Raw genomic sequence first — 16,948 nt, forward strand, 5'->3', positions numbered from 1 at the left:
TCGTCAGCCGCTATCCGTGGGAACGTTAGCAGCAGCAGATCACCTTGAATGACAAGCCTGGGCTGTTCACACTGTTCTGTCACAGCCATAGACTGCAATAGCTTCCTTGGGCCCTGATCAAAGGCGAGTGCATGGAAACACTTTGCTTGATTTGGAGAATGCTTTTGACACAGTTAATTGTAGGATATTAATGAACAGAACTGAGTCGCTGGTGTGCTTTGAAGCTCTGATTGACATTTCAGAGCCTGCTTGACTGAAAGGGCTCAGCAAAGTAGAGGTTTAAGTTAGTTTTCTAATGATCACAGAGAGTGAACTGCACCTCAGTGGAGGGCGGATTTTCCAGAGGGCTATGGAGCTGGTTTGTTATACTGTAGTTAATAATGTGTCGAAGTTTCTTCTGCTTTCCTTGGTGTACGCAACTCCATGGAAAGACCTCCTGCTCCCAGTTCTTCCTGTACACTAAGCTGCCTCTCTGCCGTGCCGCCTGGAACCACTCCAAAGAAGAGGCTGTCACTCCTCACATCAGAGAGTCCCTCTACACCTTTTCCTGAGGTTGCTGCCATCTTAGAGGAGCAGCCAGTGTAAGTCAAGCCACCTCCTGCTCCTCTGCCAAGGTCCCATCTAGTCCAGCCCCGGCCCAGTGCAGGTTTGGCCCCAACAGTCTATTCTCCAGTCTGATTTTCAGTGACCTAAAGGATACAGCAGCCACCATTTCCCAGTATAATAGATCTCCAAGTCCTTTATGTCTCATTGGGGTGTGACCCAGTGTCGGCTGGAAGTAACCTGGCCAGCCCTGGAGATCTGATGTCTAACCTAGCAGGAGTTATTTTACTCCCCCTTGGAACATAAGTGGGTTTCAGCTCCGAACAGAGTAGGAGTGACAGTGACCTCCTGCCTGAAGAGCCTTCTCTTGATTGTTGCTGGCCCCCGTCATCTCACACATACCCCACCAAGCATGGCCCACATCCTGCGGAGTAGTCCTGCCACCCGAAGCCCAGAGGAAGGACACTTTGGACCAGCTGGGACATGCAGGAGGGAAGTCAGTGTTGTGTCTTGTGTTCTCCTTTGTAGTTTTCTTGTGGTGGGGAAAGATGCTGGATTGACAGTCCTGGAGACCGATGGTCTCTATTACTCCTCAGAACAGGCACAGCATGGCTCCCCTTCCTCATCCCCCTCAATGTGCCTTATCCATCCCCATGAGACCCAATCCTCTAGGGGACTTCAGCCTCAATGACCAACCAAATCCCTCCTAAAGCTAACCCATCTTCTGTCAGGCATTTTAAGGGTCATTCACCCCGCAGTTAATGAGGACTGAAAAATTAAATTAACCAAGTTACAAGAGGAGACCATGTGTCTGTGTCTGTATGGAACATACTATGGAACATAGTGCCACTGTGAGCTTTGTACCACAAGAACCAGCTCTCCCCTTACATAATGTACAGCAGCAAACTGTATGGTTCTCAGTAAATAGCAATAATCCGGTTTAATAGCAGCACCTATTAGCATTAACTGTCCTGGATATTTTGTGGCATGCCTTTCACGTCGGCCACAAAACAGCCATTTGATGGGCACGTCTTGCCATCATTGCTGATCTGAGCTGGATTCTTTTTCATAATGATGATTTTTCTGCAAGCGTTTTCTGAGATGCCTCCACTGTCCCAGATGGAATCGTCGGATGGCAGTGCAGAATTTATTACTGCTTCTGTTTCCTGTTCTCTCATTTGAGAGGGAGGAGGGGAAATGTCTCTTGGCTATGGTGAGACATCTCTTCATGCTCTTACAGTGTCAGGGCATGTCTCCTCTTTGCAGTTCTCAGGCCCTGCCAGAGCACTGGGAGACATCTGAACAATCAAGGAGCATGGTCCAGATGGGCTTGTGTTGATAAAATCCCATTGATAAGTCATGCCAGATGGGACTGGGCTAACGTGCAGTAACAGGGTACCAGACAGTGACGAGTTACTGTGTCCTGGCAAGATCAGCACTTGTAAGCCAAGGGTGAGAGCTGGGTTTTAAACCAGCCGCAGGCAAGGACAGGGGACTGGCCTGTTCAAGGATGCTTTTTGACTGTGTCTTGCTTTCCTTTGGCAGAGTCTCTTCTGGTTCATTCCAGGCTGGACAGCTATTCCTGCCCTTTGGGACAGTTCCCCTGTGGCAACCTGTCTGTCTGTTTACCCCAGCTCCTGCACTGCAACGGAGAGAAGGACTGCAACAACGGAGCCGACGAAGAGAACTGCGGTAATCAGCTACCCTCACAGCCTGCCCTCTCTTTTCATTTCTCCTGGCCACCAGACCAAAGGCAGATGCCTTGTAGTTAATAAACGAGGTGGACCTGGAAATCCCAGATCCAGAACCACCAATATATTCAGGGGGATTCTGGGAACATGAACACAGGGCGGACTTTAAGGGTCACTTATGGTCACCTGGCTGTCTTGCAGCTAACACCGAAGGTATAAACCTCTTACTGGGAGAGTACAATTTCCTCTGACTTTCTAATAATGACAGAGATGTCTAGGTAAGGAGTTGTCAGACAGAGATCACCCCAGCCTTAAATGTAGGAATGTAAGACCCAGCAGAAAAGGAATATCCTGTCAGGACACAGTAGAGAGTCAAAGAGGCAGTGGGCAAGAGCTAATATAAACTAGAGATGGGCCGAAGTCACCAAACATGGGCCTGGATCCAGGTTTTGAACACTCCGTGTTTCAGGGGAGTCGGATCTAAGGTTTGGCTCCAATGGCAAGAACCAGCTTCAGTTCAGATTCTGAATTCCCTCCCTCTGAGTTCAGGGGTATTCTGATCTAGGCGTTTGGTTCAGGCCCAGCACTGAGGTAAGCGTCTCTTGAGCAAGCAGTGCGTGGTTCCTTGCACTAAGATCAGGAATCAGAGTGGGGGTGGGCGAGCCTGGGGGAGGCTGGACATGGGGAGGAGCAGTGACTGAGTCTGCTGTGAATAGAAGGGGGGCCAGACAAACCCGCATGACTTCTGCCTTCTCTTTTCTAGTGGATAATAGCGGGTGGCTGCAGATCTTGGATGACATGCAGCAGACCAAGGGCAGCAGAGCCACTGAGAAAGAAGAGACCCCAGTCTGTGGTAAGTATTTCCATTCCAGGGGCTGGCTTTGTATTCTCTCCACGTCTACTGTGTCTTCCCCAGCCTTCCCATGCTACTGCTCAAGCCCTCCTGTCTCCTACCCTTCCTCCCCTTTTGTGCTCTCTCTACCCCCTTTCCCCTCTCATCATCCCTCTCTTTCACTCCCCTCTCTCACACCCCTCCCTCTGGAGTGGGATAGGGTTGCCCCTGCATGGCAAAGGTGCTACCTCGTGATCCTGTGGGGTTTGAACCAGTCCTAAAGGTGGGATTCTGGGAAGTTGGTAAAATCTCACCCTGGAGCCCCACTCAAAATTAAGACTGAGCTTTGCTCAGGTTTGGGGGAATTCAACTCACCCTCCCTCACTCCCACCCAGGTGAATATGCTTTTTTGGTCTTCCTGGTTCTGTCCAGGCCTGGATGTGCTAAAATACCCCAACCAAGGCAGGCCCTGCGAGATTCCCAGCCCAGACCTGAGAAGTTCAAGAAAGCATCTCTCCCCTTCTGTCTCCTCTCCCTTCACACACCCTGCCTCCCCTCTCATCACCTCCTCCATTCTTCCACTGCTCCCGCATTGCTCTTTAGGAATGTGTCTGCCGTCCCCTGCCGCTTTGACCCCGACATATCCAGCCAGCCCTGACCCCTCTCTGTGCACCAGTGTGCCCTTTTATCTGCTCACCTGCCCAGCCATACACTGAGATGCTGTCTGTCTTCAGTCTCACTCCTTCCCTTGTGTGTGTCCCCAGTGCTCGACCAGTTCCCAAAGGAATGCCAATGCTCGGGAAGGGCGATAGACTGCACCGACCAGAACTTGTACACTGTCCCCTGGGTCTCCTCCAACGTGACAAAGTTGTGAGTAACAGGGGCCACCATAGGGTAAATGTGTCCCTTTCTTTGCAAAATTGGAGCCAGTGGGAAATTCGCCCTGGTGATTCCAATTTTTAGCCTATCTGACTGTGCTGCATAGCATCAATCATCAAGGGGGTAGTGCCACCTAGTGGTAAGGCTGCAGAGGAAGCTAGTTCCAAGGGTGATAATGCAGAGAAATTTAAGTTATCTAGCAAACTGAGTCTGAGATTATCACAAGGAGACTTTTATCTCTTAGATTAAGGATGCCCCAGATGCACAAATCTCAGTTTTTTCCTAATCCTCTATGATCAAACCCAGGAGGCTGCATTCTAATGATGGAGATGCTGCTGCCAGGTGCTCTGTGCCAATCAGGCTAGAGAGGTCTAAGCCACTAATAGCTGGAGAGATGCTGGTAAACTGTGACCCTTTGGGCCAAAGCCCCAGGCTTTATTCCCCAGATTAGCCTAACTGCAAAGTGCTTGCTGTGAAGGCAAGAAGTAGATTTTGACATCAAACTGAATGAATTTCCCATCCATTTGTTTGTACTGAGTTGTTGTCTTTCCCTGGCATTAAATAATGGACCCTTTGCATTTCTCTAGCCCCTTTCTTCCAAGGATGAATACGCTGCAGGTATTACACAGCTCTACCAGGGGCTGTAAACCTTGCCTAAAAAATTGGTATGTCCGATATTTGGGGCCATGCAGCATTTTGGGCTCATGACATCTGAGCGGCATTCACAGATGGCAGAACGAGCCTGGCTACTCAGTCTGAGCATGCAAATGCCATTTGCGTACAGGAACCGGGGCGGGGGGAGGCACCCAAAACCCTCAGGTGTCAAAAATGATGCCAACAATTCAAGAAGTGCTGTTTGCAAATGTGATCAGTAATGGATAGCAAAGAGCCACATGTCTCTCACATGTCACTCAGATAAGATAGGAAGGGGGGACTTTACGTGGAGGGAGGCTAGTGGGAGTAAAGAGACCTGCATTTCTTAATTGTTCATGAAGAATTTCCTGATCCGTGGTCCCTGATTTTTCTTTCCACCCCTCCCTAGGGATCTGAAGACTAATAAAATCCACTCACTGTGGGACAACCAGTTTATCATGTACAGAAGTCTGGAGAAGCTGTAAGTACCACCCCCTCAGAGCGGCCGGATCATCGACAAGGGCACGGGGGGAGGCGGGGGAAGAGTAGCACATTTTCTGAGTCAGCAGCACCACATTTAAAAGAATAAGCTCCTATTATGCAGGGCCAGTTTGGCTAGGCAAGAGATGATGACCTTGACTTCTTCAGCCTGGCAGGGCCCAGTGACCTCAGAGGCTGTGGCTTTTCTCATTTTAATAATCCACGATCGCACCTCTTGAGCGTTCAGCTTCAGAGTCGGAGGAGCTGAGAAAACGGGAGGGTTGGGTAAGCCCTTGTTTACAATTGTTCCTTAGTTAGTTATCACTGAGCCATGGTTGGCTGGCTCTGTCAGTGCTTCGTATGTGGCCTGAGCCACTGCCCATTGAAATCAGTGGGTATCTGTCATAGATATCATCGGCCCTTCCTGCACTGCTTCCATTATAATGTGCTAAGTGGAGGGCGAGGAATCAAAGTGACCTTTTTGCTCACCTAACATGGGGTCTGGGAGGTTCAGAGTCCAGCATGGCTGTTAAATGACAGAGGGGAGAACAGCAAATAGCTCTCTGTCCTGGAAGACTCCAGCACCTTTTCTACAAGTCATTTCACTTGGGTAAACAAGATATTTCCAGCCTAACACATTGGCGGGTTTATGATCTGAGATCACTCAGAAGAGATTTTGTTCTTTCAGGTTGGATCCCAGCCTAGCATCCTTGTTTGTAATAATAATAATAGTGCCATGCGTGTCTCTAGTGCACCAGGATCTCGGAGCTGCTATTAATGATTTCCAAGCATTTATTTGTTCTTTCATCTTCACTCCCCTCAGATGGGAAAACTGAGGCAGAGAACACGGAAGTGATTTTCCCAAAGTTGCACAGAAAGTCTGTTAGCAGGGCCAGGACTCAAGCCCCCAACTCCTGACTGCCAGTCCTGTATTTTTTATCCATAAAAACATCTTCCCCTTCACTGTGGTCCATTCCCAGTGCTGGGCAACTGGGGATGGGAGTGCTGTACATTGCTGTGCAGGAAACTGTTTTATTTCTTAGTTGTGATCTCTCTGAGCAGTGGGCAGGGCTGCTAGCACTCTATACTTCTGTGCAAAAGTGAAACAGGTTTTATTCATTTCTGGGGACCAGGAGGGGCTGAGAGCACCATGGAAACCCTGTTAACCCTGAGATATTTCTGTTCTGTTTGTAAACAGCCTCTTACAGTACAACGAAATCCAGTCAATAATGCCCCATGCTTTTGCTGGACTTTTCAAGCTTAAAATGTTGTGAGTACAAGGTTTTTGTGTTGTGGGTCGCAGGGGAGAGGAGGCTATTGCCAGTCTCCGTGTTTCAGCCCTCTTAGCACAGAATGAATGCAGTCTGAACGCATGTGGTCTAGCAGCACATGTGGCTGAACCCACCACCCCCAGCAAGAACGATGTTTGAAATTAGAGCACCATGTTATGGGGGAGGGAGGACTTCTGGATCTTACAAATGTTTCTCTCTCATGTTGCCCTCTCACATAATTCATTCCAAATCAGGCTTGCCCCTGCAAAATGCAGATGACTTGAGGATATCCCCATTCACACCCCTAAAACAAGGCTGAGGGGAGCTGCTGTGGGGGGGTGGAATGGATGATAAATAAAAACCAGTTTAACCAACAACATCAACTCACGGTCACTTTTCTTCTCTTCTCTTTAACACTTCCAGGTTCCTGAGTCACAATAACATCACGGAGCTGAAGCCAAGAGTCTTCCAGGATCTGCATAATCTTGAATGGCTGTAAGTGCCTCTTTCCACTCGGTGGCCCCCAGGGGTCCAGTGAGGAGTAAGGGGATGGAATTGAGTTTAAGGCCAGGTTTGCCTGAATATCAGGGATAATACTCGAACAGTGGGATTCATGAGGCTGGGCAGTTGTATCTCCCCAGACCACATGATGTTGTTGAGGCCAAAAGCTTAGCAAGATTCCTATGTGGATTAGACCTCTATAGTGATAAGGAGAACATCACAGGGATATTAGACAGGATTAAGCATATCAGAGATATAAACCCTGCTGCAGCAGGGCATAAAACAACCGGTAACCTATGGGGTTAGGAAGAAACGTTTTCTCTGGGCAGGTTACTCCATAGTTGCCCGCAGTGGGATTTCTTGCCCATTCTGAAGCATCCATTGCTGGCTACTATTGGAGACAGGATACTGACCTAGGTGGACAAAATACTGGCCTGATCAGGCACAGCAGGGTATGTGCATATGCACATCTGGCTCCTCACAAAGATTTTGTGGCGGATTGGTACCCTGGGCCTCCCTGAGAGAGCTGCCCCTCAGGTTTTTTTCTAGGCTATTTAAGGGAGAGGTTGGTTGATCATGTGGCAAATTATGAGGATGGGACTCTGAAGTGCTGGGAAGTTCTATCTCCTATCACCCAGGCAGTTCTTCATCGGGTCTGTGGTGCTGCATATGGAGCCCATACAGGGATCACTAGCAAAATGGAACAATAATGTTTGCTTTGCAAAATGGCTGCCTTACTGAGCTTAGCTCAGCCTGGAGAGAGAACTTCCCAGGCTCCCAGCCCTTCAGAGTCCCACCCTCATCATTTGCCACATGATCAACCAACCTCTCCCTTAAATAGCCTAGAAAAAACCTGAGGAGCAGCTCACTCAATCAGCCACAAAATCTTTGGGGGAGCCGGATGTGCCCTTAAATCTCAAATTCCCCAAGTGGACTTTTAATTTATCATTTATTTTTGTAGCAAAAGAAAAAAATCCAGCAGCCCCCTGCTTGTCAAAGAAGCCAGACTCTGAACTCGGAGCAAGCACATTAGCCAGAATGCTCTGGGTGGAAATTCAAAGGGGTGGTCTATGTACTCATCTCCTCTGGCTTGGGTGGGGGGGGGCGAAAATGGATGCGGGAGGGACCAGGAAGTGAAGGAGAGGAGAAAGCTGATGTTACTTGAATTTCTGCTGTCAGGGAGAAAGAGAAGAAACCACCTCCCGCAGGCACAATTTAGAACTAAACGTAAGCCTGTGAGACAATCTCTCCTTCCTAAACTAGTAGAGCCCCAACTATATTCCTGTGGAGTTGCCACTCCATCTAAAGTCTATTCTTCTGGGTCACCACCTTTCCCTCTTCTCATTCCAGAATGCTGGATAACAACAGAATTGCCAAGATTCTCCCAGCGACTTTTGTGGGGTTGAAATCTCTGTACTTTCTGTAAGTCTGGAGCCAGTCCTCTGGGCTCTCTGGGGGTCCCACTTCCAGAATTTCCTCGATGCTGCATCTCTCATTCCCATCCCCTAGGCCAGTGTTTCTCAACCATTTCAGGCTGGTGAACCCTTACTTAAAGCAAACATTTCTCATGACCTCATTACATTTACTATAAAAATAAGAGTGAAAAAATGTATCAGTGATAACGCTCAGGCTATACAATGTATGTGTATGTTTCAAGAGGTTGACAGAATATGTTACCTTGAAGGAAAAGGGAGTGTGGGGATCGGGAAAGCAGGATTTTCTTTGCTTTAGATCGGGCTGGGCAAACTTTTTGGCCCGAGGGCCACATTGGGGTTGCAAAACTGTATGCAGGGCCGGGTAGGGAAGGCTATGCCTCCCCAAACAGCCTGGCCCCCACCCCCTATCTGCTCCCTCTCACTTCCCACCCCTTAACTGCCCCCCTCAAAATCCCAGACCCATCCCACCCCTCTGCTCCTTGTCCCCTGACCACCCCCTCCCAGGACCCCTCCCGCCCCAACCGTCCCCCTGAGACTCCACCCCCTATCTAACCCTGTCCCCTGACTGTCCCGACCCGTATCCACACCTCTGCCTCCTGATAGGCCCTCCGGGGCCCCCACACCTATCCAACCCCTCCTGTTCCCTGTCCCCTGACCATCCCCCTGACAGCCTCCGCCCCATCCAACTGCCCTCTGCTCCCTGTCCCCCAGGACCCCTCACCCCTTAGCCAGCCCCCCGGCCCCCTTACCATGCCGCTCAGAGCAGCATGTCTGGCAGCCATGCCGCCTGGCCGAAGCTAGACACACGGCCGCTCTGCTCCACAGGAGCACGCCTCTCTGCCGCCTGAGGGAGGGGGACAGCAGGGGAGAGGTCGGGGGCTAACCTCCATGGCCGGGAGCTCAAGGGCCAGGCAGGACAGTCCTGCGGGCCAGATGTGGCCCACGGGCCATAGTTTGCCCACCTCTGCTTTAGATAGTACTAAAAGGTTCAATGCTTTGTGCTTCCTCTCCTCCCCCGATTGTTATTTCTGAGTGACTCCCTCCCCACAATGTTTGTGACCCCACTGGTTGAGAAGCACTGATCTATACCATTCCTTTCCCTTGCTGCACTGTATTTTAGGCCAAATCTTACCACTATTATTCTGTCCTAATGCAGGCAAATCTCCACTGGGAGTTTTGCCGGAATAAAGATCTCAGTGTCTGGCACTTAATTATAGGCAGAGCTGAGGGTGCTACCCAACACTTCACAGTGTATGACCATTTTCCTTTTCTTACAACTTTGCCAAACTTCAATGGTTTGTCTGAAATTTTCCATGCCAGGCATGTGCCTCAGGCTGAATGTTTCAGCAAAAATGGTTCAACCATTAATCAGAACAAGATTAGGGGGAAATGGTTTGTTTTGCCCATGTTAAAAAATATTTCTACAGTCATTTTGTTGAGAAGCTCTAGTACCTCCATGCCCTGAAGCAGAGACTTGACATTTGGCAGGGATGTGTCTTTTGTTGTTCTTGGGAAAGATTACTCACATTTGGCCAAGTTATAAACCTTTGAAAAATCAAAGTTCCCACCTGCTTGGTAGAGCCTTGCTAGAGTTGGGGAGCTACATTCTCTGAAGCTGCTGTCTGCAGCAAGTATGCTCCAGCCAGACTGAGCCGGCCTTTCCCTGCAATTGCCATGAGTTGCCTGTGCAACCTGATTTTGGCCCTTTTGTATGCATGCATTAGGATACGGTCTGTCATTACATGAGCATATGCCATTATTTCCACAGGAACCCTGCTGAAGATAATCTTATCTATAAACTGTGGTTATCTGTGTCAGTACCCTAAAGGAAATGAGTGAAACTAACAGCAACCACTAATATCTGTGCAATGGATTGGCTCAATGACCTGTGATCTCTGGACACAGGGGGTGTGATTGTCTACTACCGTGGGAGCCATTGGAGAGCTGTCTATGACAGACAGACTGTGAGGACAGGCCTAGTGACATGTTGCCCGTACTGTGTTCAGCATAGATGGGTAACTGCATTTCAGGCTCAGAGGCATTAGTGACTGTGCCAGGAATGCAGTGCCAATCCCGCCTGTGTACTGGGTACATGTACTAGGCATTAATATAGGTTTTCTTATTGCTTCCCAACCAGGTACATGCTGAACAACTCCCTAAGTAGCATGCCCAACACTTCTGTATGTGCAGAGATGCCGAAACTCAGCTGGCTGTGAGTACCTGCCCTGATGTGGAGACTGGTGTCTGAATTGGCAGAGGCTGTGGCGTTAGGTTAGCCAGAGTAAGGCACAGGCACCTCAGTCCACCCCCGCCAGTGGCATTCTTGTGAGCAGGTTGGGTGGGGTTATTCCCAGTGCAGGCTAGGGGCAAGGAGAAGCAGCTGTGTCTCTTGGTATTCTGCAGGGAAGCAGGGTAGATGCGATCAGAGCAGGGGTTAGCTTGAGGTGATTTGGCTGGACTGGAAGGGCAGAGAGGAGAGGGCTGCAACAGGAGAGAAACAAGCAAAGGTGTTTTAACAGAGGGGAGTGAGGGGACAGGGTGGATATTAGAGAGGAAGCAATGAAAGGCCATAGTGACAGCATGTGTCAGAGAAAGGAAACAAAAGAGGATAGGGAGGTCGTGAGCCTGAGAGATGAGGGAATAGTGGAGTTTTTGACAGGGATACAGAAAGCAGGACCAGGATCTTTGGGGTCAGTTCTCACACAGCTGCTGGGCAGCTGGGCTCAGGAGCTCTGCTCTCACGGGTGGCATCGGGACAGACTCCCTTTTCTCCAGGGAGAAGCAACAATTTGTCTGGCTGAGGACATGTAGGTTGGAGGGGGATCAATAAGGTGAAGCATTGCTATCCACAGAAACCCAGCTACTGCTCTTTCTCTAGGGAGCTGGAAGGAAATCAGATCCATGCTCTGAGGAGCTCAGTGTTCCAGGAATGCAACACCTTCACCGTGCTGTGAGTACCAACCCTCCTCTGGCCATACACTAAGGTGTGTGGGGGGAAGTGGGATCTGGCGTAGCTATGGAGTCACACCTTCAACCCTCACCTGCATGGGGGAAATCACCAGGGACACCATCTATCAGCTGGGTCATGCTATGAATTGGGTGTAACACCAACGATCTTGGGCCAGGTTCTCAGTTGTATAAATCAGTGCAGTTCCAATGACTTCAACAGAGCTAGGTCGCTTTGTCCCTGCTGCAGATCTGGCATCTTGAATCCATTTTGTGGCACACCACCTATGTTTATAAACAGCAACAATAGAGACAATTCCGTGGTATTTTAAAAATCAGTTGTACATCTGCATTTATACTTGGTAATGGGGTCCAGAGATTTCACCTCTAGTTCACTGCTTTGACATCTGCTCAGGTTAGTAATGAGCAAAAGCCATTGATGGCCATTCAGTGACCAACGAGACATGAGCTGGTGAGGCTAGCACCTGTCCACATCACCAGGAGAGGCTCTAGCTCTTTTGCCACCCCAAGCACAACAGGCAGGCTGCCTTCGGCAGCTTGCCTGCAGGAGGTCCGCCGGTCCTGCAGCTTCGGCAGCTTGCCTGCAGGAGGTCCCCTGTCCTGCAGCTTTGGCAGCTTGCCTGCGGGAGGTCCCTAGTTCTGCGGCTTGCCTGCGGGAGGTTCCTGGTCCCCCAGCTTTGGCAGCTTGCCTGCGGGAGATCCCCAGTCCCGCGGCTTCTGCGGCTTGCCTGCAGGAGGTCCGCCAGTCCTGTGGCTTGCCTGCGGGAGGTTCGCCGGTCCTCGGCTTTGGCGTACCCGCCGCCGAATTGCTGCCGAATCCACGGACCTGCCGCAGGCTGCCTGACTGCCGCCCTCACAGGGACCAACAGGGCAACCCCCCACGGCTTGTCGCCCCAGGCACGCGCCTGGAGCCCTGGTGCCTAAAGCTGCCGCTGCACATCACAAACCATGGAGAGTGAGCTAATACCCTTGGAGCAAAGGCTAAGGCAGAGGGTGGTATGTGCAGAGCGCTCACCTTTCTGCTGCTCACGCTGTAGCTGCTGTGTGGGCAAAGCGATTCGCTCTCCACCCAGAACCTTTCACTAGCACTAAAATCCCTTTTACATTCGGCTTTCAAAGAAGAAAAATATAAAGCCTGCCTAGTAGGTTCTCAGCCTATTAAACCACCTGCCAGTTCTTTTTTTGCCCCTCGTCCTTAAAGCCTATTTTTGGTCAATTTCATATCTGGCCTGCAGTGTTTGTTTACAGTGTCGAGCTATAGTGCTGGTGCTTTCCAGGAGCTCATAAAGCCAAGGAATTCTCCCAGAGAAGATGCAGCCCTGTCCTAGAGTCTAGTTTTCCTAAACATGATGTTGCTATATTTCCCAGAAGACTCAGCCTCTGGAGCCCTGCAAGATAAGGCTAATAAACTTGCATGGCCTGTATATGTTATTCATATACACAAGCTACAAATTGTTCATGGGACAGTGGCATGAAAGGAAGAAATGAAATGTGCAGTCAAGCCTGTCCTCCCAAAGTGAGGGGTGATTATTATCCAGGGCACTGGGACTGCATCACTGGATACTTTCCCAAAGCTGTCAGATTGGAGTAGCTGAGTAAATCCCAGGCTTATCTGAACAGTAGCTCATAGTGGCTTTGGCAAGATCACCTCCTGTATCCTTAGGAAGATTTCCTCATTCCCCAGGCTGTGTTAACAATGGTATAAGTCCCATTACTTTTAGCTTGATGCGCCCAGTTACTTGTTCACCTGGCAAGGCATTTGGGAGGCTTAAATAATTAATCATAGAGCCCTGGCTATTGGAGATGGCAAAGGCCCATTAGGTCACCTGGGCTAATGAGCAGAGGGCTGTTCGCTCTTCGCTCATGAAGGTTTGTGAAACACTTTGAGCGGCTCAGATAAAGGAGCAGTGAGGGCCTAAGGCAGCATTTCAGAAGTGCTGATTGTCCTCTACAGTCACTGAGCGCTGCAGGTGCTCTGAAAATCAGCCCATTTTTAATTAGTTAATTTTAATTAACTTTAGGCACCCACATGGGAGAAATGTTGGCCCTGTTTTATAAGTTGTTAGGCCTGCAGTATTGGGGATTGGTCCTGCTTTGAGCAGGGGGTTGGATTAGATGACTCCTGAGGTCCCTTCCAACCCTAATATTCTATGATTCTAACACAGCCAGTGTGTGTGTGAGCTGCTGTTGTGATGGTACAAACAAACCAGGTACCATCTCAGTCTGCACGCGGGACACAAGTTAAGCACGCCTGAGCAGTAATCAAGGACTGCAGTGTGCAAAATACTGTTCTAACTAGCGCCATTATTATTATGCCAGTTCTCATCTGAAACACTTGGGCTCTGTTGCAGCCTGAGTTGTCAAAAAGCTAATTTCCAAAGGCATTTTCATAGGCAAGGAAACATTCCAATTGATGCATTTCATCCTCTTTTTCTGAGTGATTCCAGGTGCTTCCAGATGCTTCAGCACAGGGGACTGGAGTAGAAGAGCTCTCAAGGTCCCGCCAGCTGTACATTGCTATGATTCTATGAAACCTTGTAATTCTGAGCTTTCCCAGACCCTCTGGGAACAACCCTGCAGCTAATAGAGCATTGGCGGCACATTCAGTACCCGGGAGTTCTGCCTCATCGGAGTTCCTGCTCTGTCTGTGTATGGAGCCCAGACTCTGCCCCTGTATGCTCCTGCCCCCTCTGGAGCTGTGGGTCAGCTCCCTGGCACTGAGGGACTGTCTACACTGCAACTAGACACCCGTGGCTGGCCCACGCCAGCTGACTTGGGCTCACATGGCTCACATGGCTCGGGCTAAGTGTAGCCATTTCAGTGTAGCCATTCGGGTGGTGCATGGTCTCTAGGACCCTGTGAAGTGGGAGGATCCAAGAAGAGCCTGAACATCTACACTGCAATTAAACAGCCCCTTAGCCCAGCTTTGCTAGCCCCTGAAACAGGCCAGCCAGGGGTGTCTGCTTGCAGTCTAGACATACTCTAAGTGAGCCTGATGGCTTTGTAGTGTTTGTGCAGTGTGGGAACTCCAAAGCAAGGAGCAGGACAGTCTCCACTGAAGTAACAGCCTTCCAGCACTTCACTTGCCCTGCTGGGCCCTGGCCCATCTTCGGTATGCAGCTTCGCAGCATGGCGCTTCATATTTCCCTGCCCTCTATAACCCATTTGTGGGCACTGCCAACATCTATTATTCCCAGGGCATTTGTGGGCAAGTAAGAAGTGAGCAGCCATTAACAAATGGACTGAGGTGGAGACTCGTGTGTGTCGCACGGGGGCTGGACTGCAGACTGAAGACTCATTTGTATTTTGCAGTGATTTCCAGGGGACATTGTCAATGATCCACCCTCCGCTCCCCCACCCTTGGTATCTTCTCAAAGGAACGAATGCTTTGAAAGGACCTATTTTCAGCCACAGGAAGGTGACACGGTCTGTACAGCTCACAGAGGAGGCCACTAGACATTTTATCTCAAGAGGCTGAACCCTGTGTTCCCTTAGCAAGAACTCTCCCTGCCCCATGCTGCCAAAGAGGGGAGGAGAGTGAGTGGCTTCCTCCCCACAATGCAATGCTTCCTTCAAGCCAAGCAACCAAGCACTTTTGGCTTTGATCAGGAATGTGTTTCTAAGAAGAGCTGTGTCAGCGTCATGGAAACATAAGCTGGGGCAAGACAGGAGGCATAAACACGCCCTGCCAATGACACCAGCACAAGTGACAGCTTTACGAGGAGATGAAACAGACAAGAGGAGGCTAATAGGCGGGGTCGTGTGGGACAGCAGGAAGAACTTCCCCAGCCCTCCTTCCCTCACTCTGTCTTCTCTCTGCAACTATCCCAGCCTAGCTGAGGTCTGGTAATAGTGAGGATCTGATAACTAAGCAGCGGGGGTGGGTATTCCTAGATTAAATGTTTCCAAGGACGTGAGCCTCTCCCAATGCAGTATTCCCATCCACTCCCCATGGGTGGATATTTAATTATGGCAGCCGCAGCCTGGGCTGAAGAATACCTTCCACAGACAATAAAGACACACACACACACATCTCCAGGGCAGGACCTCCTGTACCACAGCTCCCAGCCTGGGGAGCTGAGCTCCATAGTTCAGCTAGTAAAAGGTGTAGCTGATATATAGGTACAAGACGTCTGGAAATATCCTCCATGTGGCAAGGGCAGCAGCAGTTCCAGTTCCTTGCCAGAACCACGGACAAATGTTCAGGGCTTCAGGAAGTTGTCTGAGCATGTTGTTCAGTGTTATCCCTCTCTTAAGTTTTCAGTGAGGGCCTGGGGGGGTCAAATCCAGAGATGGCACTGAAACTCCCTCCAAACTGCCACCTCCGTAAGTGACACAACCTGTGGCTCGTGTGGCTGCACTGGAAAACCATGGTTCATTCAATACTGGATACGGATGTTCATACCAGAGGTGCCCAAATCGCAGACCATGGACAGTCCTGAGTTCTGAATTTGGCTTGGAGCTTTGTGTAGTGTTGGGTTGCACTGTCAGCTCTGTTTGATTCACACTCCAACAGATTCTTACAGACTCATCTGATTCTGTGTTTAGTTGTGAGCTGTCCCTGAACCCCAAAGTTCAACGCTAGAGCTGCTCTTCCCCAAATATAAGTGTTTGGATGTGGAGTTTGGGTCCATGTGAGTGTATCAGTGGGACTGGCACAAGTTTAGCCAGTAAACATGTGCTATATAAGGAACAGAGCAGGCCTGGGTGCGTGGCCTCAAACAAGCCTCTCAGAATTCCAGCGTTAAGATCTCCTTCATGCCATACTCAGTTCTAAGGTCTTCAGAGTCCCCGGAAGTAACTGGGAAATGAAGGGCTGCTTTTCACCAGAGCTTCTCTCTCCTCCTCCAGGATTCTGCGCAGAAACAAGATCAAATGGATCCAGGAAGGGGCGTTTTCCAAACTGAACAGACTGGTGGAGCTGTAAGTATTGCTGTTGATTTGCCCAGATGCAGTGCCCCTCCTCCAGCCCTCGTGGTCAACGGCGTGTCAGTAGTTGTTGTCATCGTGTCACTGTCTTGATTGTGATCATTCACTCATGATCCTGTGGGAGGATTTATTTATCCTCCCTTGGTGAATAGTTTCCTGACACTTGGATGCTTGGCTGCTCCACCTGCAGGTAGCTTTTAATAACCTCTTCTACATCTATTTGATGCTTATGAAAGCAGAACACTGATGTTGCTGGATATAGTGCTGGTAGGTGGGTCCAAGCTTCCCCTTCTCCCAGCTCTGCTGATGCTCTTCAGTCCTGATCAGCAGCACCCTTTCCTGTTCCTGTCCTGCACCCCCACACAGGCTGGGCAATATCAGCATATTCATAAATGATCTGGAAAATGAGGTGCAAAGTTTGCAGATGATACAAAATTACTCAAGATAGTTAAGTCTATGAAGATTTCCAAGGGGATCTCAGAAAACTGGGTGACTGACTGATGAAATTCAGTATTGATAAGTGCAAATTAATGTGCATTGGGAAGCATAATCCCAACTGTACATACAAAATCATGGAGTCTAAATTAGCTGTTACCACACAAGAACGAGATCTTGGAGTCATAGTGGATAATTCTCTGAAAAAATCTGCTCAATGTGCAACAGCAGTCAAAAAAGCTAACAGAAAGTTAGGCCCCATTAGGAAAGGGATAGATAAAACAGAAAATATCATAATGCCTTTATATAAATCCATTGTACGCCCACACTTAGAATACTGCATGCAGTTCG

The 16,948-nt window shown here is 49.5% G+C and overlaps 1 protein-coding gene across 1 annotated transcript in view; it reads left to right on the forward strand.

Moving 5' to 3' along the window:
* LOC115657402 (relaxin receptor 1-like) overlaps positions 1-16,948 on the forward strand; it is a 41,423-nt gene that overhangs the window by 11,009 nt on the left and 13,466 nt on the right. The window contains exons 2-11 of the mRNA XM_030575204.1: positions 2,089-2,235; positions 2,998-3,087; positions 3,831-3,936; positions 4,988-5,059; positions 6,257-6,328; positions 6,753-6,824; positions 8,181-8,252; positions 10,404-10,478; positions 11,145-11,216; positions 16,085-16,156. Coding sequence (XP_030431064.1) covers positions 2,089-2,235; positions 2,998-3,087; positions 3,831-3,936; positions 4,988-5,059; positions 6,257-6,328; positions 6,753-6,824; positions 8,181-8,252; positions 10,404-10,478; positions 11,145-11,216; positions 16,085-16,156 — 850 coding nt within the window. The remainder of the gene's footprint in view (positions 1-2,088; positions 2,236-2,997; positions 3,088-3,830; positions 3,937-4,987; positions 5,060-6,256; positions 6,329-6,752; positions 6,825-8,180; positions 8,253-10,403; positions 10,479-11,144; positions 11,217-16,084; positions 16,157-16,948) is intronic.

The sequence above is a fragment of the Gopherus evgoodei genome, chromosome 9 (assembly GCF_007399415.2).
Source record: "Gopherus evgoodei ecotype Sinaloan lineage chromosome 9, rGopEvg1_v1.p, whole genome shotgun sequence".
NCBI lineage: Eukaryota > Metazoa > Chordata > Testudines > Testudinidae > Gopherus > Gopherus evgoodei.